The 25,128-nt window shown below is 38.9% G+C and overlaps 1 protein-coding gene across 3 annotated transcripts in view; it reads left to right on the top strand.

Moving 5' to 3' along the window:
- Positions 1-21,692: 21,692 nt before the first annotated feature.
- Positions 21,693-25,128, top strand: part of VSIG4 (V-set and immunoglobulin domain containing 4) — a gene marked incomplete at both ends in the record, with an annotated part of 28,772 nt that continues 25,336 nt past the window's right edge. For all 3 annotated transcript variants that reach the window (XM_082864789.1, XM_082864788.1, XM_082864787.1), the window contains one exon: positions 21,693-21,747. In XM_082864789.1, coding sequence (XP_082720915.1) covers positions 21,693-21,747 — 55 coding nt within the window. The remainder of the gene's footprint in view (positions 21,748-25,128) is intronic.

The following is a 25,128-nucleotide window of genomic DNA, read 5'->3' as shown; positions in this document are numbered from 1 at the left end:
CCTCGCATTCCGTACCCTTCTCTCTCCCAGGCCAGAGTTTCCAGAGCCCCTTAATCAACTGCTCCTTTAACCCTCTCCTGTTTGGGGGGCGGGGAACAGAAACCCTCAGCCGACCAACCAGCAGAGGTGGGGCAAAATCCAAAGCTGAACCCCAGGAGTTGTGCAAACAAAGCATGGAAAGTGAAATCTCTCCCAGCAGCCTCAGGAGCAGTGGCTTAAATCTCCACAATCACCTTGATGTACCCTGCATCTGTGGAATAAGTGAATAGAAAACAAATCATCCCAAAATTTAGGTGGAGGACTTTGGGAGCAACTAAAGGGTTGGGATTTGTTTTCTGCATGTAATTTGTTTCTGGTTTTATGATTATTTTAGTTTAGTATTTAGAGGTTATTATCATTGGTAGATTTGTTTATTTATTTGGTTGCTCTCTTCCTTCTTTATATATATATATTTTTTCTTTTTCTATTTTTGTGAGTGTGTATGTATATGCTTCTTTGTGTGATTTGGTATGTATAGCTTTGCTTTTAACATTTGCCCTAGTGTTCTGTCTCTCCATTTTTTTTTTTTTTTTGCTTTTGTATAGATTTTAGCGCTTGTTATCATTGGTGGATTTCTGTTTTAGGTTTGGTTGTTCTCTTCTTTCTTTCTTTTTTTGTTACATTTTTATTTTTCTATTTTTAATAATATATTTTTTTAATTATTTTATTTTATTACTTTTTCTTTCTTTCTTTCATTTTCTTCTCGCATTTCTTTTTTTTAACACCTTTATTGGCGTATAACTGCTTTACAATGGTGTGTTAGTTTCTGCTTTATAACAAAGTGAATCAGTTATACATATACATATGTTCCTATATCTCTTCCCTCTTGCATCTCCCTCCCTCCCACCTTCCCTATCCCACCCCTCCAGGCTGTCACAAAGCACCAAGCTGATCTCCCTGTGCTATGCGACTGCTTCCCACTAGCTATCTACCTTAGGTTTGGTAGTGTATATATGTCCATGTCTCTCTCTGGTTTTGTCACAGCTCACACTTCCCCCTCCCCATACCCTCAAGTCCATTCTCTAGTAGGTATGTGTCTTTATTCCTGTCTTACTGCTAGGTTCTTCATGACAATTTTTTCTCTTAAATTCCATATATATGTGTTAGCATATGGTACTGGTCTTTCTCTTTCTGACTTACTTCACTCTGTATGACAGACTCTAGGTCTATCCACCTCATCACAAACAGCTCAATTTCGTTTCTTTTTATGGCTGAGTAATATTCCATTGTATATATGTGCCACGTCTTCTTTATCCATTCATCTGATGATGGGCACTTAGGTTGTTTCCATCTCCGGGCTATTGTAAATAGAGCTTCAATGAATATTTTGGTACATGACATTTTTTGAATTATGGTCTTCTCAGGGTATATGCCCAGTAGTGGGATTGCTGGGTCATATGGTAGTTCTGTTTGTAGTTTTTTAAGGAACCTGCATACTGTTCTCCATAGTGGCTAAACCAATTCACATTCCCACCAGCAGTGCAAGAGTGTTCCCGTCTCTCCACACCCTCTCCAGCATTTATTGTTTCTAGATTTTTTGATGATGGCCATTCTGACTGGTGTGAGATGATATCTCATTGTAGTTTTGATTTGCATTTTCCTAATGATTAATGATGTTGAGCATTCTTTCATGTGTTTGTTGGCAGTCTGTATATCTTCTTTGGAGAAATGTCTATTTAGGCCTTCTGGCCATTTTTGGATTGGGTTGTTTGTTTTTTAGTTATTGAGCTGCATGAGCTCCTTATAAATTTTGGAAATTAATCCTTTGTCAGTTGCTTCATTTGCAAATATTTTCTCCCATTCTGAGGGTTGTCTTTTGGTCTTCTTTATGGTTTCCTTTGCTGTGCAAAAGCTTTTAAGTTTCATTAGGTCCCATTTGTTTATTTTTGTTTTTATTTCCATTTCTCTAGGAGGTGGGTCAAAATGGATCTTGCTGTGATTTATGTCATAGAGGGTTCTGCTTATGTTTTCCTCTAAGAGTTTGATAGTTTCTGGCCTTACATTTAGGTCTTTAATCCATTTTGAGCTTTTTCTTGTGTATGGTGTTAGGGAGTGATCTAATCTCATACTTTTACATGTACCTGTCCAGTTTTCCCAGCACCACTTATTGAAGAGGCTGTCCTTTCTCCACTGTAATTCCTGCCTCCTTTATCAAATATAAAGTGACCATATGTACGTTGGTTTTTCTCTGAGCTTTCTATCCTGTTCAATTGATCTTTCTGTTTTTGTGCCAGTACCATACTGTCTTGATTACTGTAGCTTTGTAGTATAGTCTGAAGTCAGGGAGCCTGATTCCTCCAGCTCCGTTTTTCATTCTCAAGATTGCTTTGGCTATTCAGGGTCTTTTGTGTTTCCATACAAATTGTGAAACTTTTTGTTCTAGTTCTGTGAAAAATGCCAGTGATAGTTTGATAGGGATTGCATTGAATCTGCAGATTGCTTTGGGTAGTAGAGTTATTTTCACAATGTTGATTCCTCCAATCCAAGAACATGGTATATCTCTCCATCTATTTGTATCATCTTTAATTTCTTTCATCAGTGTCTTATAATTTTCTACATATAGGTCTTTTGTCTCCTTAGGTAGGTTTATTCCTAGATATTTCATTCTTTTTGTTGCAATGGTAAATGGGAGTGTTTTCTTGATTTCACTTTCAGATTTTTCATCATTAGTGTATAAGACTGCCAGAGATTTCTGTGCATTAATTTTGTATCCTGTGACTTTACAAAATTCATTGATTAGCTCTAGTAGTTTTCTGGTAGCATATTTAGGATTCTCTATGTATTGTATCATGTCATCTGCAAACAGTGACAACTTTACTTCTTCTTTTCTGATTTGGATTCCTTTTATTTCCTTTTCTTCTCTGATTGCTGTGGCTAAAACTTCCAAAACTATTTTGAATAAGAGTGGTGAGAGTGGGCCACCTTGTCTTGTTACTGATCTTAGTGGAAATGCTTTCAGTTTTTCACTATTGACGATGATGTTGGCTGTTGGCTTGTCATATATGGCCTTTATTATGTTGAGGAAATGCCTACTTTCTGCCAGGTTTTTATATAAATGGGTGTTGAATTTTGTCAAAAGCTTTCTTTGCATCTATTGAGGTGATCATATGGATTTTCTCTTTCAGTTTGTTAATATGTCACATTTCTTCTAAGCTGCCTGGCTGACAGGATCGTGGTGCTCTGGCCAGGTGTCAGGCCTGAGCCTCTGAGGTGGGAGACATGAGTACAGGATATGGCTCCACCAGACACCTCCCAGTCTCATGTAATATCAAAATGTGAAAAATCTCACAGAGATCTTCATCTCAACACTAAGACCTAGATGCACTTAACAACCACCAAGCTACAGTGCTGGACACCCTATGCCAAACAACAAGAAAGACAGGAACACAACACCATCCATTAGAAGAGGCTGCTTAAAATCATAATAAATTCAAATTCAAGGCACCAAAATAAATTCAAGACACCCAAAAACATCACTGGATGCAGTCCTGCCCACCAGAAAGACAAGATTCAGTCTCATCCACCAGCACACCAGAACCAATTCCCTACAGCAGGAAGCCTACAAAACCCACTGAGCCAACATAACTCACTGGGGGCAGACACCAAAAACAATGGGAGCTATGAATCTGCAGCCTGAGAAAAGGAGACCCAAAACACAAATGAAGGGCAAATAGGTAGGCTACCTGAAAAAGAATTCAGAGGAATGATAGTAAAGATGATCCAAAACCTTGGAAACAGAATGGAGAAAATACAAGAAATGTTTAAAAAGGACCTAAAAGAACTAAAGAGCAATGAAACAATGATGAACCACACAATAAATGAAATTAAATATTCTCTAGTATGAATCAATAGCAGAATAACTTAGGCAGAAGAATGGATAAGTGACCTGTTAGATAAAATAGTGGAAATAACTACTGCAGACCAAAATAAAGAAAAAAAGAATGAAAAGAATTGAGGACAGTCTCAGAGACCTCTGGTCTCTGTGACAACATTAAATGCACCAACATTTGAATTATAGGGCCCCCAGAAGAAGAAGAGAAAAAGAAAGGGACTGAGAAAATATTTGAACAGATTATAGTTGAAAATTTCCTTAATACGGGAATGGAAATAATCAATCAAGTCCAGGAAGCAAAGAGAGTCCAAAACAGGATAAATCCAAGGAGAAACATGTCAAGACACATATTAATCAAACAATAAAAAATTAAGTACAAAGGAAAAATATTAAAAGCAACAAGGGAAAAACAACAAATAACATACAAGGGAATCCCCGTAAAGTTAACACCTGATCTTTCAGCAGAAACTCTGAAAGCAAGAAGGGAGGGGCAGGGCATATTTAAAGCAATGAAAGGGAAGAACTACAGCCAAGATTCCTCTACCCAGCAAGGATCTCATTCAGATTCGACAGAAAAATTAAAACCATTACAGACAGCGAAAGCTAAGAGAATTCAGCACCGCAAAACTAGATTTACAACAAATGATAAAGGAACTTCTCTAGGCAGGAAACACAAGAGAAGGAAAAGACCTACAATAACAAACCCCAAATAATTAAGAAAATGGTAATAGGAACAGGGTTCCTATATCAAAAACTACCTTAAATGTAAACGGGTTAAATGCTGCAACCAAAAGACACAGACTGGCTGAATGGATACAAAAGTAAGACCCGTGTATATGCTGTCTACAAGAGACCAACTGCAGACCTAGGGACACATACAGACTGAAAGTGAAGGGATGGAACAAGATATTCCATGAAAGTGGAAATCAAAAGAAACTTGGTGTAGCAATTGTAATGTCAGACAAAATGGATTTTAAATTAAAGACTATTACAAGAGACAAAGAAGGACACTACATAATGTTCAAGGGAAATATCCAAGAAAAAGTTATAACAATAGTAAATATATATGCACTCAACATAGGAGCACCTCAAAATATAAGGCAAATGCTAACAACCATAAAGGGGCAAATCAGTAGTAACACAAATATGGTAGGACACTTTAACAGCCCACTTTCCCTTATGGACAGGTCATCCAAAATGAAAATAAATAGCACAACACAAGCTTAAATGACATATTAAACAAGATGGACTTAACTGATATTTTTAGGACATTCCATCCAAAAGCAACAGAATACACTTTCTTCTCAAGTGCTTATGGAACTTTCTCCAGGATAGATCATATCTTGGGTTACAAATAAAGCCTTGGGAATTGAAAGAAATTGAAATCGTATCAAGTACCTTTTCCAAACACAACACTACGACACTAGATATCAATTAGAGGAAAAAATCTGTAAAAAAATACAAACAAATGGAGGCTAAACAATGCACTACAGAATAAGCAAGAGGTCACTGAAGAAATCAAAGAGGTAATCAAAAAATACCTGGAAACAAATGACAATGAAAACACGATGCCCCAAAACCTATGGGATGCAACAAAAGCAGTTCTAAGAGGGAAGTTTATACCAAGACAATCGTAACTCAAGAAACAAGAAACATCTCAAATAAACAACCTAACTTTACAACAAAAGCAATTAGAGAAAGAAGAACAAAAAAACCCCCAACATACCAGAAGGAAAGACATCATAAAGATCAGATCAGAAATAAATGAAAAAGAAATGAAGGAAATGATAGCAAAGGTCAATAAAACTAAAACCTGCTTCTTTGAGAAGATAAGCAAAATTGATAAACCATTAGCCAGACTCATCAAGAAGAAAAGAGAGAAGACTCAAATCAATAGAATTATAAATGAAAGAGGAGAAGTAAAAACTGACACTGCAGAAATACAAAGGATCATGACAGATTACTGCAAGGAACTATATACCAAAAAAATGGAAAACCTGGAAGAAATGGAGAAATTCTTAGAAAAGCACAACCCTCTGAGACTGAATCAGGAACAAATAGAAAATATAAATAGGCCAATCATAAGCACAGAAATTGAAACTGTGATTTTAAAAATTCCAACAAACAAAATTCCTGGACCAAATGCTACCACAGGTGCATTCTATCAAACATTTAGAGAAGAGATAATGCCCATCCTTCTCACACTCCTCCAAAATATAGCAGAGGGAAGAACACTACCCAACTCATTCTACAAGGCCACCATCACTCTGATGCCAAAACCAGACAAAGATGCCACAAAAAAAGAAAATTACAGGCCAATATCACTGATGAACATAGATGCAAAAATCCTCAACAAAATACTAGGAAACAGGATCCAACAGCACATTAAGGGGATCATACACCATGATCAAATGGGGTTTATCCCAGGAATGCAAGGATTCTTCAATATATGCAAATCAATCAATTTGATACACCATATTAACAAACTGAAGGATATAAACCATATGATCAAAGCCGTGAACCAAGATGGCAGAGGAGGACGTGCTCTCACTTGCTCTTGTATGAACACCAGAAACACAACTAACTGCTGAACAATCATCGACAGGAAGATACTGGAATTCACCAAAAAATATACACCACATTCAAAGACAAAGGAGAAGCCACAATGAGATGGTAGGAGAGTCACAATTACAATAAAATCAAATCCCATAACTGCTGGGTGTGTGACTCACAAGCTGGAGGACACTTATACCACAGAAGTTCACCCACTGGAGTGAAGGTTCTGATCCGCACGTCAGGCTTTCCAACCTGGGGTCCAGCAACAGGAGGAGGAATTCCTAGAGAATCAGATGTTGAAGGCTAGTGTGATTTGATTGCAGGACTCTGAGAGGACTGGGAAAAACAGAGACTCCACTCTTGGAGGACACACACAAAGTATAGTGTACACCAGGAGCCAGGGGAAGGAGCAGTGACCCCATGGGAGAATGAACCAGACCTACCTGCTAGTGTTGGAGGGTGTCCTGCAGAGGTGGGAGTGGCTGTAGCTCACCATGTGGACAAGGACACTGGCAGCAGAAGTTCTGGTAAGTACTCCTTGGTGTGAGCCCTCCCAGAGTCCACCATTATCCCCAACAAAGAGCCTGGGTAGGCTCCAGTGTTGGGTTACCTCAGGCCAAACAACCAACAGGGAGGGAACCCAGCCCAACCCATCAGCAGACATGCAGATTAAAGTTTTACTGAGCTCTGCCCACCAGAGCAACACCCAGCTCCACCCACCACCAGTCCCTCCCAGGAGGAAACTTGCTCAAGTCCCTTAGATAGCCTCATCCACCAGATGGAAGACTGCAGGAGCAAGAAGAACTACAATCCTGCAGCCTGTGGAAGAAAAACCACATTCACAGAAAGATAGACAAGATGAAAAGGCAGAGGGCTATGTACCAGATGAAGGAACAAGATAAAATCCCAGAAAAACAACTAAATGAAGTGGAGATAGACAACATTCCAGAAAAAGAATTCAGAATAATGATAATGAAGATGATCCAGGACCTCGAAAAAAGGATGGAGGCAAAGATCGAGAAGAATCAACAAATGTTTAATAAAGACCTAGAAGAATTAAAGAACAAACAGAGATGAACAATACAATAACTGAAATGAAAACTACAGTAGAAGGAATCGGTAGCAGAATAAATGAGGCAGAAGAGCGGATAAGTGACTTGGAAGACAGAATGGTGGAATTCACTGCTGTGGAAGAGAAAAAAGAATGAAAAGAAATGAAGACAGCCTAAGAGACTTCTGGGACATCATTAAAAACAACAACATTTGCATTATAGGGGTCCCAGGAAGAGAAGAGAGAAAGAACACGAGAAAATATTTGAAGAGATTAGAGTTGAAAACTTCCCTAGATGGGAAAGGAAATAGCTACCCAAGTCCAGGAAGGGCAGAGAGTCCCATACAGGATAAACCCAAGGAGAAACACACCGAGACACATAATAATCAAATTGGCAAATAGTGAAAACAAAGAAAAATTATTGAAAGCAGCAAGGGAAAAATGACATATAACATACAATGGAACTCCCATAAGGTTAACAGCTGATTTCTCAACGGAAACTCTACAAGCCAGAAGGGAGTGGGACAAAAGTGCTGAAAGAGAAGAACCTACAACCAAGATTACTCTACACGGCAAGTATCTCATTCAGATTCCATGGAGAAATCAAAAGCTTTACAGACAAGCAAAAGCTAAGAGACTTCAGCAGCACCAAACCAGCTCTACAACAAATGCTAAAGGAACTGTGCTAAGTGGGAAACACAAGACAAGAAAAGGACACACAAACAAACCCAAAACAATTAAGAAAATGGTAATAGGAACATACATATCATTAATTACCTTAAACGTGAATTGATTAAATGGTTCAAGCAAAAGACACAGGCTTGCTGAATGCATACAAAAACAAGAGCTGTCTACAAGAGACCCACTTCAGCCCTAGGGACACATACAGACTGAAAGTGAGTGAATGACAAAAGATATTCCATGCAAATGAAAATCAAACCAAAGCTGGAGTAGCAATACTCATATCAGATAAAATAGATTTTAAAATAAAGAATGTTACAAGAGACAAGTAAGGACACTACATAATGATCAAGGGATTGATCCAAGAAGAAGATATCACAATTATAAATATATATGCACCCAATATAGGAGCACCTCAATACATAAGGTAACTGCTAACAGCTATAAAAGAGGAAATCAACAGTAACACAATAATATTGGGGGATTTTAACACCTCACTTACACCAGTGAACAGATCATCCAAAATGAAAATAAATAAGGAAAGAGAAGCTTTAAATGACACAGTAGAGAACTCACGTTTAATTGATATTTAAAGGACATTCCAACCAAAAACAGCAGATTACACTTTCTTCTCAAGTGCGCATGGAACATTCTCCATGATAGATCACACCTTGGGTCACAAATCAATCCTCAGTAAACTTAAGAAAATTGAAATAATATAAAACATCTTTTTGTACCACAACGCTATGAGATTAGGAATGAATTAAAGGGAAAAAAACTTAAAAAACACAAACACATGGAGGCTAAACAATACGTAACTAAATAACCAAGAGATCACTGAAAAAATCAAAGAGGAAATCAAAAAATACCTAGAGGGCTTCCCTGGTGGCGAAGTGGTAGAGAGTCTGCGTGCCAATGAAGGGGACACGGGTTCATGCCCCGGTCTGGGAAGATCCCACATGCTGCAGAGCAGCTAGGCCCGTGAGCCTTGGCCACTGAGCCTGTGCATCCACAGAATGTGCTCCACAATGGGAGAGGCCACAACAGTGAGAGGCCTGTGTACTGAAAAAACAAACAAACAAACAAAACCTAGAGACAAATGACAATGAAAACACAATGATCCAAAACTTTTAGGATGCAACAAAAACAATTCTAAGAGGGAAGTTTATAGCTATACAAGCCTACCTCAAGAAACAAGAAAATCTCAAATAAACAATCTAACCTTACACCTAAAGGAAGTAGAGAAAGAAGAACAAACAAAACACAAAGTTAGCAGAAGGAAAGAATTCATAAAGATCAGAGCAGAAATAAATGAAATAGAAACAAATAAAACAATAGCAAAGATCAATAAAACTAAAAGCTGGTTCTTTGAGAAAATAAACAAAATTGATAAACCATTAGTCAGAGTCATCAAGAAAAAGAGGGAGAGGACTCAAATCAATAAAATTAGAAATGAAAAATGAGAAGTTACAATAGACACTGCAGAAATACAAAGCATCCTAAAAGACTACTACAAGAAATTCTATGCCAATAAAATGGACAACCTGGAAGAAATGGACAAATTCTTAGAGAGGTATAACCTTCCAAGTCTGAACCGGGAAGAAATAGAAAATATGAACAAACCAATCACAAGTAATGAAATTGAAGCTGTGATTTAAAATCTCCCAACAAACAATAATCCAGGACCAGATGGCTTCACAGGCAAATTCTATAAAACATTTAGAGAAGAGGTAACACCTATCCTTCTCAAAATCTTCCAAAAAATTGTGGAAGAAGGAACACTCCCAAACTCATTCTATAAGACCACCATCACACTGATACCAAAACCAGAAAAAGATACTACAAAAAAAAGAAATTACAGACCAATATCACTGTTGAATATAGATGCAAAAATCCTCAACAAAATACTAGGAAACAGAATCCAACAATACATTAAAAGGATCATACACCATAATCATGTGGGATGTATCTCAGAGATGCAAGGATTCTTCAATAAATGCAAATCAATCAATGTGATACACCATATTAACAAATTGAGGAATAAAAACCATATGATCATCTCAATAGATGCAGGAAAAGCTTTTGACAAAATTCAACACCCATTTATGATAACAATTCACCAGAGAGTGGGCATAGAGGGGACCTACCTCAACATAATAAAGACCATATAGGACAAACCCACAGCAAACATCATTCTCAATGGTGAAAAAGTGAAAGCATTTCCTGTAGGATCAAGAAAAAGAAAATGATGTCCTATTCTCATACCTATTATTCAAGAGTTTTGGAAGTCCTTGCCACAGCAATCAGAGAAGTAAAAGAAATTAAAGGAATACAAATTGTAAAAGAAGTAACACTGTCACTCTTTGCAGATGACATGATACTCTACATAGAGAATCCTAAAGATGCCACGAGACAACTACTAGCACTAATAAATGGATTTGGTAAAGTTGCAAGATATAAAATTAATGCACAGAAATCTCTTTCATTTCTATACACTAATGATGAAGAATCTGAAAGCAAAATTAAATAAACACTCCCATTTACCACTGCAACAAAAAGAATAAAATACTGACGAGTAAACCTACCTAGGGAGACAAAAGACCTGTATGAAGAAAACTATGACACTGATGAAAGTCATTAAAGGTGATACCAACAGATGGAGAGATATACCATGTTCTTGGATTGGAAGAGTCAATATTGTGAAAATGTCTATACTACCCAAAGCAATCTACAGATTTATTGTAATCCATATCAAATTACCAATGGCATTTTTTCAGAACTAGAAAAAAATATCTTATAATTTGTTTGGAGACACAGAAGACCCCAAGTAGCCAAAGCAGTCTTGAGGGGAAAAAGCATAGCTGGAGGAATCAGATTCCCTGACTTCAGACTATACTACAATGCTACAGTAATCAAGACAATTTGGTACTGTCACAAAAACAGAAACATAGATCAATGGAACAAGATAGAAAGCCCAGAGATAAACCCAGGCACCTATGGTCAACTAATCGATGACAGAGGAGGCAAGGACATACAATGGAGAAATGACAGTCTCTTCAATAGGTGGTGCTCAGAGAACTGGACAACTACATGTGAAAGACTGATATTAGAACACTCCCTAACACCATACAGAAAAATGGACTCAAGAGGGATTAGAGACCTAAATGTAAGACTGGACACTATACAACTCTTAGAGGAAAACATAGGAGGAACACTCACTGACATAAATCACAGTAAGATCTTTTTGATCCACCTCCTAGAGTAATGGAAATAAAACCAAAAATAAACAAATGGACCTAAAGAAACTTCAAAGCTTTTGCACAGCAAAGGAAACCTTAACCAAGACAAGAAGACAACCCTTAGAATGGGAGAAAATATTTGCCAAGGAATCAATGGACAAAGGCTTAATCTCCAAAATATGTAAACAGCTCATGCAGCTCAGTATTAAAAAAGACAAACAACCCAATCCAAAAATGGACAGAAGACCTAAACAGAAATTTCTCCAAAGGAGACATACAGATGGCCAAGAAGCACATGAAAACCTGTTCAACATCACTAATTATTAGAGAAATGCAAATCAAAACTACAATGAGGTATCACCTCATACCAGTTAGAATGAGCATCATCAGAAAATCTACAAATAACAAATGCTGGAGAGGGTGTGGAGAAACGGGAACCCTCCTGCACTGTTGGTGGGAATGTAAATTGATACAACCACTATGGATAACAGTATGGAGGTTCCTTAAAAAACTAAAAATAGAATTACCATATAATCCAGCACTCCCACTACTGGACATATACCTAGAGAAAATCATAATTCAAAAAGACACCTGCGCCCCAATGTTCATTGCAGCACTATTTACGATAGGCAGGTCATGGAAGCAACCTAAATGCCCATTGACAGACAAATGAATAAAGAAGATGTGGTACATATATGCAAAGAAATATTACTCAGCCATATAAAGGAACAAAATTGGGTCATTTGTTGAAATGTGGATGGATCTAGAGACTGTCACACAGAGTGAAGTAAGTCAGAATAAGAAAAACAAATATCGTATATTAATGCACATACGTGGAATCTAGAGAAATGGTACAGATGTACCTGTTTTCAGGGCAGAAATTGAGACACAGATGTAGAGAACAAAAGTTTGTACACCAAGGGCGGAAAGCGGCAGGGGGGTGCGGGGTGTGGTGAACTGGATGATTGGTATTGATATATATACACTGCTGTGTATAAAATTGATGACTAATAAGAACCTGCTGTATAAAAAATATATATAAAATAAAATTCAAAACCAAAAATAATTCCCCTAGACCCCCCCCCAAAAAAGAAAAAGTCATTGCCAAGTCAATAGTCATTTAGATTTTCTCCTATGTTATCTTCTAGGAGTTTTATAGTTTTGTGTTTTACATTTGGGTCTGTGATCCATTTTGAGATTTTTTGTGTGTGATGGGTGTAAAGTCTGTATCTGGAGTCACGTTTTTGCACGTGGATGTCTAGTTGTTTCAGCGGCATTTGTTGAGGGGCCTACCTTTGCTCTATTGTATTGTTTTTGCCCCATTGTCAAAAATCAGTGAACTATATGCATATATATAATATATATATTAATTGAAATATAGTTTATTTACAATGTTGTGTTAGTTTCAGCAAAATGATTGTTATATATATATATATTCTTTTTCATATTCTTTTCTGTTATGCTTTATTACAAGGTATTGAATATACTTCCCTGTGCTACACAATCATAAAAAATAAAAATAAATTAAGACACTGGAAATTACTCAAAACTTTTGGGTGCAGGCATATCCTTGGGTCAATACTCTGAGCCAGCCAGGTGCTGGCAAATGTGGGTGACACCCATTCACCCAACCTTTTTCTGTGTGCTAGGACCACCTGTGTTTGTGCCCAAGTGAGATGTAGTGCTGAAGGATGTGACCTTTGGGAGGGAGGGATTCTGGTTAGAGACTTGGGGAGTGGTAGTTTTAGTGATGTGTCCACAGTTTTAGCTGAATATAGGGTGGGGGCAGGAGACCAAGTTTGGGAGCAGAGGTAGTCGGGAGGCATATTTGTGGAAATGGGATGAGCCCAGTGGGAACATGTTTCAGGAGTGCAGCCCCAAGTTTAGAGGACTTGGGGGTTGAACTGGAAATAGCCAGGGTCCTGTCTTAGAAAATGGTACCCAACATCAAGCCCCAAAGGCCAAGGTGACAATGTAAACGGTAGAATAGGCAGCAAGATTATCCTTTGGAAGGGTTGGTCACACATTGTAATTAGATATGATGGATGGATGAAGGAAGGTGGTTCTGAATTAAGGCAGAAATGGTGAAGGTGCTTGTGTTTGCATCTGACTCAGAATAAAATATGAAGACATCACCATTGTCCAGGGTTCCTTAACCTTGACATTGTTGACATGTTGGACCAGATAGTTTTTTTGTTGTGGGTGCTGTCCTGTGCATTATAGGATGTTTAGCAGCACCCCTGGCTTCTACCCACTAGATGCCAGTGTCCTCTCCCCATTACCCACCTCCCACATTGTGACAACCACAAATGCTCCAGACACTGCCAAATGTCCTTGGGGGGCAAATTGCCCCAGATGAGAAGCACTGCATAACCTGCCAGGCTATGGTACACAGTGCATATTCTAGGGTGTAGAGGAGACCTGCCATCCAGACTGGGACGGGGGATCTGGAAGAAATGGAAGAGCCTTGTGGGCCTGGAAATTTACTAATTTAAAAGCTTAGGACAGGTTCCCTTAGATAAAATTGGGTTTATCTTCCTGACTTACAGGTTTCGTCCTGGTCTCCTGTGCTCCCACTGTATATCACACATATTTCCAATAAAGTTCCTAAATTCTTGTATTGTCAACAAAATATATATGATCATCTCAAAAGATGCAGAAAAAGCTTTTGACAAAATTCAATACCCATTTATGATAAAAAAAAACCCTCCCGAAAGTAGGCATACAGGGAACTGACCTCAACATAATAAAGGCCATATATGACAAACCCACAGTCAGCATTGTTCTCAAAGGTGAAAAACTGAAAGCATTTACACTAAGATCAGGAACAAGACAAGGTTGCCCAATCTCACCACAATTATTCAACACAGTTTTGGAAGTCATAGCTACAGCAGTCAGAGAAGAAAAAGAAATAAATGAATCCAAATAAGAAAAGAAGAATTAAAACTCTCACTGTTTGCAGATGACATGATACTATACATAGAGAATCCTAAGCACGCTACCAGAAAACTACTAGAGCTAATCAATGAATTTGGTAAAGTAGCAGGATACAAAATTAATGCACAGAAATCTCTTGCATTCCTATACACTAATGATGAAAAATCTGAAAGAGAAATTAAGAAAATACTCCCATTTACCACTGCAACAAAAATAATAAAATACCTAGGAGTTAACCTACCAAAGGAGAGAAAAGACCTGTAGGCAGAACACTATAAGATACTGACGAAAGTAATGAAAGATGATACAAACAGATGGAGAGATATAATATGTTCCTGGATTGGGAGAATCAATATTGTGAAAATGACTATACTATCCAAAGCAATCTACAGATTAAATGCAATCACTATCAAACTACCAATGGCATTTTTCACAGAACTAGAACAAAAAATTTCACAATTTGTATGGAAACACATGCGACCCTGAATATCCAAAGCAATCTTGAGAAAGAAAAATAGAGCTGGAGGAATCAGGCTCCCTGACTTCAGACTATCCAACAAAGCTACAGTAATCAAGACAGTATAGTATAGGCACAAAAACAGAAATATAGATCAATGGAACTGTATAGAAACCCAGAGATATATCCATACACATAGGGTCACCTTACCTTTGATAAAGGAGGCAAGAATATACAACGGAGAAAAGACAGCCTCTTCAATAAGTGGTGCTGGAAAACTAGACAGCTACATGTAAAAGAATGAATTTACAACACTCCGTAACACCATACACAGAAATGAACTCAAAATGGATTAAAGACCTAAATGTAAGTCCAGGCACTATAAAACTCTTAGAGGAAAACATAGGCAGAACACTTAATGACATAAATCATAGCAAGATCCTTTTTGACCCACCTCCTAGAGAAATGGAAATAAAAACAAAAATAAACAACTGGGACCTACTGAAACTTAAAAGCTTTTGCACAGCAAAGGAAACCATAAACAAGCTTCAAAGACAACCCTCAGAATGGAAGAAAATATTTGCAAATGAAACAACTGACAAAGGATTAATATCCACAGTATACAAGCAGCTTATGAAGCTCAGTATTATAAAAACAAACAACCCAATCCAAAAATGGACAGAAGACCTAAATACACATTTCTCCAAAGAAGATATACAGATTGCCAAAAAACACATGAAAGAATGCTCAACATCACTAATCATTAGAGAAATGCAAATCAAAACTACAATGAAATATCTCCTCACACTGGTCAGAATTGCCATCATCAAAAAATCTACAAACAATAAATGCTGGAGAGGGTGTGGAGAAAAGGGTACACTCTTGCACTGTTGGTGGGAATGTAAATTGATACAGCCACTATGGAGAACAATATGGAGGTTCCTTAAAAAACTACAAATAGAACTACTATACGACACAGCAATCCCACTACTGGGCATATACCCTGAGAAAACCATAATTTAAAAAGAGTTATGTACCAAAATATTCATTGCAGCTCTATATACAATAGCCAGTACATGGAAGCAACCTAAGTGTCCATTAACAGATGAATGGATAAAGAAGATGTGGCACATATATACAGTGGAATATTAACCATAAAAGAAACGAAATTGAGTTATTTGCAGTGAGGTGGATGGACGTAGAGTCTGTCATACAGAGTGAAGTAAGTCAGAAAGAGAGAAACAATTACTGTATGCTAACACATATATATGGCATCTAAAAAAAAAAAGGTTCTGAAGAACCTAGTGGCAGGACAGGAATAAAGACGAAGATGTAGAGAATGGACTTGAGGACATGGGGAGTGGGAAGTGTAAGCTGTGACAAAGTGAGAGAGTGGCATGGACATATACACTCTACCAAACGTAAAATAGCTAGTGGGAAGCAACCGCATAGCACAGGGAGATCAGCTCTGTGCTTTGTGTCCATCTAGAAGGGTGGGATATGGAGGGTGGGAGGGAGACGCAAGAGGGAGGAGAAATGGGGGTAAATGTATATGTGTAGTGATTCACTTTGTTATAGAGCAGAAACTAAGACACCATTGTTAAGCAAATATATTCCAATAAAGATGTGAAAAAAATAAGTAAATAAGTAAATAAAAGTATTCTGAGTTCCAGTCCTTCCTCTAACACTGACCTTCACTCTGTAGACTTGAACAATTCCATTCTCTCTCTAGGCTTCAGTTTTTCCCACCTGTACAATTGAGACAATGTAAGATCCATGGTGACCTCAAAGGTTCTCTAGGCTCTGACCTTTAATGATTCTAAGTATGGGTCTGGAATTAGTGGTAAAGGAGGGAGCTGGGTGTCCTCCAGGAACTCTTGGTTCTCCATCCTTGACTCTCTGCTCCTTTTCTCTACTCTCCTCAGCGGTTTGGCAAACTCCCATGTCTTCACCATCATCTCTTTCTAAATGATTTTCAAAGTTCTCCCTCTAGCCATGACCTCTCTTATGACTTCCAGTCCTCTCATATTCTCCCTACGAGGACATCTCAGTGCAGAAGTCCCATCACTTCTATTCCCATAAAGCTGGTTCCAAACTGTTTTCTCATAAAAACCACCACTTCCCGTCCAGAATTCGTTGAGTTTTACTTGTGGCCTTGTTGTTGCCCACGCCATCCAGATCTACCACATGAACAATATCTGCACCTTACACTTAGCCATGATTCACTCTGACACATTGTCAAGTCCTAGCCACTCTTCTTTCCTCAGTCTCTGGCATCTACTCTTTCTACTCTGATTAAAGTGCCACCATTGTACATTTACTCATTTGTGGCAAAAGCATCCAGATTGGTCTCCCTGCTTCTACCCTTGCCCCTCTAGTGTCTACCATAGAGAAGTCATGGAAATGATTTTAAAACACAATCCAGATCACATCATTCCCATGTTCAGATACAACCAATCATTCCTTATCTCAGAGTAAAAGCTAAAATTCTTTAAATGACCCTCAAAACCCTGCATGATATACTCCCCCTCAACCATCCCCTTTCCCATTACATCCTCTAACAATTCTCCCCTTCACTCACTGTACTCCAACCACACATACTTGAAAATGCCAGGCATACTCCCTCCTCAGGATCTTTCCACTTGCAGTCCTCCTTTCCTGGAATTATCTTTCCCAGATATTGGCCAAACCTGCTGTTTAACTTCATTCAAGCCTCTATTCAAATGTTACTTCCTGCAAGAGTACATGCCACCTTATTACTCTCTGTTTAATTTTCTATCATTGCCATAACAAATTATCATGATTTTAGTAGCTTAAAACACCACAAATTTACTACCTCACAGTTCTAGTGGTCAGAAGTCTGCCAGGGATATTCCTGAACTAAAATCAAGATGTGAGCAGAGCTGCATTCCTTTTTGAAGGCTTTGAAAGGGAATAATCCATTTCTTTGTCCTTCTTAGCTTCTAGAGGCCACCCACATTCATTGGCTTATGGCTCTCCTCCTCCATCTTCAAAGCCAGCAATGTTGCACCTATCTGCACCTTTTTTTCATAGTAACATTTTCCTATAACTCTGACTCTTCTGCCTCCCTCTCTTCCACTTTTAAGGACCCTTGTGATTACACTGACATCACCTGGATAATCCAAAATATTCTCTCTGTTAAAGTCAGTTAACTAGCAACCTTAATTCCATCTGCAAATTTAATCCTCCTTTGCCATGTAAATTAACATATTTACAAAATTTTGGAATTAGCATATAGACATTTTTCGGGGTCCAGTATTCTTCCTACCATACTCACTGTCCCACAGCACTGCTTCATTTTAACTTCATGGTACTCATCACCGCCTGATGCAGTATATACAACACACGTATGTTTTAGTTAAACATGCATGTAATCAAAACAATCAAATAGTTCTATGATGCTTGTTAAAACATTTTTCCGTCCTCAGAGACAAATATTATCAACGCTTTTAACTGATTTGGGGGAGCTTTGACTCCATAACTCTAAATAACATGCTTATATTGCTACTCCTTCTTCTATCTTATATAGAAGATGAGAATCTAGCTCTCATTTGTTCCCCTGTATCCATTCACTCCAGTCCTGCACACATAAACTCATGCATATTTCCTGTCTTCCCATTATCTCAATGCATTCAAATATAATTTTATTGGTAAGAGTAAGATTCAGTGTTTATGATGCTGAGACTTCGTGGCTGAGCCATATCATATATAACGTTTCATTTCCATATTTATTTGTTTGGTTGTTTGTTTAATAGATACTTTCCACTAGAAAAATAAGCTCCATGTCTGTTTAGTTCAGTACTGTATCCCCAGTACCTAGAACAGTGTCAGGAATGTTAAAGGTAAATAATATGCATTTGTTCATTACCCATCTTATCTGGAATTCCTTCCCCATTCTCTTTGCCTAGACAGTGTTAACCAAATCTCAGGTCCCAGCCCACATTCCAGCTCCTCTCAGAAGTTTTCTTAGACCAATGAAGTTCATGGGATTTGTTACCACCTCTGTATTCCCATTGTACAAATAAATTTCTGTCATTCCCTTATCTCTTAGTATGTGAGGCCTGTTATTGTTAGTTTACTTTTAAATACATCTCCCTCTTTTTAAATGTTTCCTTGGGTTAATGTTTGTATGTGTGTATCTGTATGTTTACATGCTTATATGCATGTACTGTCTGCTTGTGTTCTGCTTGGATAAATGGATCTGTGTTTCAATCCTTGTTTTTGTGTCCATGTGCATGTCTGTGTATATTTGCATGTCTGTATGACTGTTTTGTGTGTCTGTGTATCTCTGCATGTACATTTCATGTATTGTGTGCCAATGTGCTAATATTTTATGCCTATGGTCATTATATACACATCTGTATAACTATGTGTCCATATGTATCTATGTTTATATATGATATTTGTGGGTTTATGGGTTTGTGTGTATGCATGTTCTTGAGCAGGATTTGTGTGGATTTCCTTTTTGCACCACTGCTTCCTTCCAGCTCAGCCAAACCCAAGGTGTACATTCACACTGTGCTTAACAATTTGGATCTTGTCTAGGTAGCTCTATACAGGTAAGTGATTTCACTATTCTGGGCCTCAGTCTCATTTGTAAAATGGTGATTTATTCAATTCCTTCATCAAAAAATATTTACTGAGTATCTATTATATGTTAGTCGCTGTTCTAGGCACTGGGTATATAGCAGTGAACATGACTTCATAGTGTTTACATTCTAGAGTGGAAGACAGACAACAAACAAATAAACCAATAAAAATGCAACATGCCAAGTGATTTCTACAAAGAAAAAGAATAACAGCATAAGAGGGAATAGAGTGATAAAAGAGACACAAGAGTAAGTACAATAATACAATAATATCAATACCTACCTCAGTGACTGTAAATGCCAAATGAAATAATCTGCACTAAGTGCTTAGTACAGTGCCTGGAAGAGCAAATGATTAAGAAATAGTAGCTGTCATTGTTATACTTGTTATTGTATGTATATTATAGTTTGATTTTTAAAGATCAGGAAAGATACAAATATCAAGGCTAACAGTGCTCATGTTACAATTGGGGAAGCTGAGGCGCAGAGAGATTTAACTTGTCTAAAGTCTCAGAATGAAATAGATGCAGAGCCCGGCCTGTCTCTGGGCTTCCTAATTTCACCTTCAATGTTCTTCTTGCTCAACAGTTACTGAGCCCACTGCAGGACTGGAAGTCTTCCCCAGAGAAATGCTGTCCATGCTCTCCAGGATATTTCTTTATCTTCAGATCTAGGAGATCCTAACAAGAGGCAAGAGGCAGTTAAAAAATACAATCACCAGGCCAGACAGAAATTGACACCAGTCCAAGAGGGCATGGGCTTCCAGCTCTTCATCAGGAAAGACTGTATAGGTGAAGAGGTGTGTGTGTGTGTGTGTGTGTGTGTGTGAGTGTGTGTTTGTATGTGAACGGTGGTAGTGTGGTAGGGTGTTGGTTGGAAAATACAATAGGAGAGTTCTCCAAAGTTCAGAGTTCCCTGAGTGAGGACCCTATGGGAATGAATGACTAGAAGTTCCAGTGAGGTAGACTGAATGAAGTAACCAAAAATCAAGGGACAACCAGACAAGTGGGATTGAAACTGGGAGGCAGAGGGGCTTGACAGAATTCCTTGTGATAATGGCAGGGCCTGAAAATCTGAAGTCTCCTCTTAGCCCTTGAACAGCTCCAAATCATCTGTATGTAAACATGCTTTGACAAGCATGTGGAGGAGATAATGTCTCTCTTTGGAGTCCCACTCCCCCTCTCTTTAAAGCTCATGCCTCCCCAACCAAGTTCTCTCTATCCCTCTAATCAAAAAGAAAGCTAAATTCAGATGTTACCCACACTTCAGTATGAATTTGTTGGATGTATTTTTCTTTTGGAAGTGTTTATATTTTCAAATATTAGTGGATTGTTGTCAGTGCCAAACTTGGAGGTAGACTTCTGGTGGACTTACAGTCACTCTTGGGCCTGTGAAAAGAAGTAATTAAGCTTCCCATAAGGCTTAATATCACTCTCTCACAGATCAGGGGTATGTACCAATTGAAAGCCACTGAAAACATCAACCTAATAGAGCGTACCACTCAGGTCAATTGGCAAGTACATTGGATGCTAGACTTAACTTTCCCACAAAATAAATAAATAATAGATTCCTTGTGAGCAGTAATGGGAACTAATGTGTACCCTTACCACCAAAGAGGCAGAGCTATTGGAGAAAGTAATTCAAAGAGCTTTCCCTATATGAGATATGGGGGTATATTCCCTCATAACCATCTTACTCATGGGCTTACAAATTATTTAAGCATTGGTGTATAAAAATGTCTTTCATGAACTTAATTTCTGTATTCTGAGGCCCATAGGCACCCACCTCCAACACTCTTTATTTGCATACGCTGAACAGACGGGGTTAACTCTATGACTGCTGAATATTGCATAGGCCAGCAAAGTTGATCTTTTCTACTTGGGCCCACCAGAAAGGAAAACACTCCCATACTGAAGGGAGCAGACTCATCCCAAAAGTCATTCTTCAACCTCATCTTGTTGAGGAAACACAAGTAAACACAGCTTGAGAGATCAAAGACCAGAAACCCCTATTGGCTCCAGGGAAAGTCAAGTCAATAGTCTAGCAGGGGGAGGAATTGCTTCACTCACACTTAAACCTCCAACCCCAGGCAGGGGAGGGAAGGGTGTGCTCATGTGACTTGTGCTGAAATAGGGAAGGAAGGGGAATTTGAGATGGGACTGGGAGTCCGAGTGAGAGATATAGGGAAGAAAAGGAAGTGAGCAGGCACAGACACTGGCAGCCATCAGGAGTTCCAAGTCTTTTTGACAGCAGGAGGCTGGAAGAAAGGACAGAAGTGGTTCTGGCTGTGATGGAGCTCTTACTGGGCTTACTGCTCCTGCGCCACCTACTGGTGGTCACCTATGGTAAGGTAGCAAAAGGGGGCCTGGCTGCCACTGCTGGCACAGGCAAAAAGCTGGGGGTTGGGGAGAGGCGGGATTGAACGCCTACTGAGGAAAGCCTACTCCTGCTGACTAGGTGAGTGTTCTCAGCCAATGCTCCCGGCTTTCTCAGCTTTTGGCAGAAGGAAGGGAGGAGGTTGAAGTCTATTGAAGAAGCTAGGAGATAATTTTGGGTAGAAATTGGAAAGGATTCTCTCTCGGAAAACATCCACATGATTTTCTAGTACCTGCCATATCTCAGGGGCATTAAAAATGTGCCCAATGCCACCCAAATCCCTCCCCAATCTGTTGCCCTTCATCTTAAATTCTACCACTATACCTTTACCCCTATGCTACCAGGTTTTGATCCTTGTTAAGGTATACAACCCCCAAAAGAAGTAATGTTGGCAGGAGCTAGATGGGACCTTAGAAGTAACCTAGATCCACATTTCACTGTTATGAACAGGTGTTCAGAATATTTGTTCACATTCTTGCAGTGACTGAGAATTCACTACTTGTCCAGACCATCTAAAAAGGCAGCTTCAACTGTTAGAAAGTTCTTCCTTGTGTTGAACTAAATCAAATTCCCTGTGGCTTCCATCCAAAAACCCCAGCCCTGTTTCTTGGAGACACAGATAATATATCTTCTCCCTCTATGCTGTGACAGCTCTTTAGAGTCCTGAGGACAGAAACCATGTCCCTTTGATTCATCTCTTCTCCAAGCTAAACAGCCTTAGCTCCTTCAACTGTTCTTCACAGAACTTGGTTTCTTACCACTTCCTGGGTTATCTCACTTCCCTGTGGACATAGCCCAGTTTGTCTGGGCTATTTGTGGGGGCTTAATGCTGGACACATACCCCAAAGGAAGATTGACTATCCCATAGTAGCATTATTTTGTGGGGTCTTACTCCATCCTCATTTATACCCCTGAAAATTGAAATAGCCTTTTTAGGAAACTGAGCCTGATAATAGCTAAGTGAAATCCAGGATAGGGTAAAAGATTCTTTGATGCACCCCTGTTTATTCCATATCCTTAGAGGGAGAGACTAGATGAGTGTTAACTTGGTGCGCTTTGTGTGGTTAGAAAGAACCCAACTTTCCATAACTGACTCAGATTAAACCACCTTGTCCTGGGGCTCTGTGACCCATTAAATTCTAGAACCTCAAAGTTAGAAAAGAGACACTGAGTTAAGTCACCCAAGAAGGAAAATAATTTGCTCCAGGGCACAGAGCATTAGCAGCAGAGTTAATGTTCCTAAAAATTACCGTTCTTTCTACAACTACAATATTTTCACTATCTAACATGTTTTAGAGTGCACCACTCTACCTTCTCCAAATCTGTTGATTTGAGCTGGGAATTAAAGAGGCAGGACTGGAGCTCAGAGGAACATTTTGTAAATGTTAAATTTAAATCACTTGTGTATGTGTGTGTGTGCATGTTCCCTCCACAGACTGTGAGGGTCCTTTAGACCTGGAAGCAGGTCTTCCATTTGCATGGAGGGTCTTACACCACAGACCTGAGACTGTGGACAAACTCAATGGCCAATAATGCTTTCTGTCTCCCTTCATCTCAGTATCCCCAACCCATCTATATAGTTAGATCAGCTTGGCTGGCCTTAGAAGATCCTGTCAGCTGGACAGATCTGTAAGACTGTGGCTTAACTTCTAAAAAGCCTCTAGATCTAAGACATATGTTGAAATAATCACAATAAAAATAAGTCCTAATATTTGCATTTTATAAAAACTATAAACATTTTATAAATACCTATTATCTTAGCTAATCCTCTTTTGAGGAAGCATCCCAAGAGGGGGAGAGAGGCCAAACACAGAGGTGCAGGGTCATTGGAAGATCTCACCATCTTTGTTTAATGATGGGAGAAGGAAAATTCAAGATAGGACCCATAATGGATCTCATAAAAGGGGCCACATACCCCAAACTAGGCCTTTTCTTGATTTAGTATCATCACACAGACCACAGAACTTTGATTTTCAAAGTCCAGGTCCCAGGACCAGAGTGGGCCTCAGTAATATGCGTTCTTTCTCAAGCCAAAACTTTTTTCAACAAAGCCCTTTGAGTCCATGCTCAGCCCTTTTCTTTCTTCTGAGGGGATGCAATATTTGCAGGAAATTCAATCCTTCCATGAGGGAGGAGAGCTAAGCTCTGAAGTTCTGGGAAAGGTTTCTCAGGAAGCAGCTGGCAGATAGGGGAATTACTTTTCAGGAAGTCAGGAGGATATTATCTAGCCCTAGGATAACACCCATTAAACCATGTCAAATAGGCCCAGATAAGGGGTTGCTGGTTTCTGTTGTGGCTGGTGGATTAATCAGTTAAAAAAGTAAAAAGGCAGTGTAGGAGCTGAAAGACTTCATTCTAGGCCTCCAGGCCAAGCTTTGCTCCTGCTCTCTGTGTGACTTTGAGTAAGCAACTTTCTCTCTCTGGGCCTCAGCTTGTCCACATGTACCATGAGAGAGTGTGACTAAGTGGTTTCTAAAAGCCCTTTGAGCTATGCCATACTGGAAGTCTCCAAATTCTCTCCTGCCTGATACTTCAAACCCTGTTGTACCAAGTACCTCACCATTTGGTGGTCTGCATAGATCCATAATGGGCAGAGCATCCCCCTAAGAGTTGGGACTTTCCTGAAATAGATTTTCCTCTACCCAATCTTCCAGGAAAGTCAGGAGTATTGTTTAATTTGGCCAACATTTCACATTGGCTGCCAAGCCAGTCCTGTCGCTAAAGTGTCCTCTCTGGTTTCCTTATAACCCAGGGATGACCTATTACCTACCCATAACTTGGTAGGTCCCAGCAGAATGGAAAGGCAAACTCCTTACTTTCTCATGTATTAACTTCTCCTTCAGGTCATTATTAAAGCAGACAATGATCCAATCTAATGAATCTGTCCACCGTGGGTAAGACGTATTGAGGATTTCTAGGATAAGAAGAATCAATACAAATATGTGAAGTTTCTCTTGAGGCATGGGACAGGACTAGCATTTATCCCACACCTACTGAATGCCAGCCACTATGCTAGGTGCTTTCACACTTATGAGCTCATTTTATCATCATAATAACACTCCATGGAAGGTTTACTATTACCTCTATTTTGCTGATAATGACCTAAAACTCAGTCAGGCTTAGCAATTTACCCAAGGTCACACAGAGAGATATATGGTAAGGCAGACCTTAAACTTAGATTGGTGTTACTCTTCTTACTACATCATGCAGTCCTTCACTGTCCTCCTGATCTCACTAGGTGCAGTGCTCCTACTCAGTGTTTCTCTAGGCTCTTTGTGCACCAGAGGAAGAGTTGGAAAGTAAAAACCTATGCTATTGAAGTTACCTTCATTTTGGAGGTCAGGGTACAT

This window comes from Leucopleurus acutus, assembly GCF_964270905.1.
Source record: "Leucopleurus acutus genome assembly, chromosome: X".
NCBI lineage: Eukaryota > Metazoa > Chordata > Mammalia > Artiodactyla > Delphinidae > Leucopleurus > Leucopleurus acutus.
This window is presented reverse-complemented; position numbering and strand designations above follow the sequence as displayed.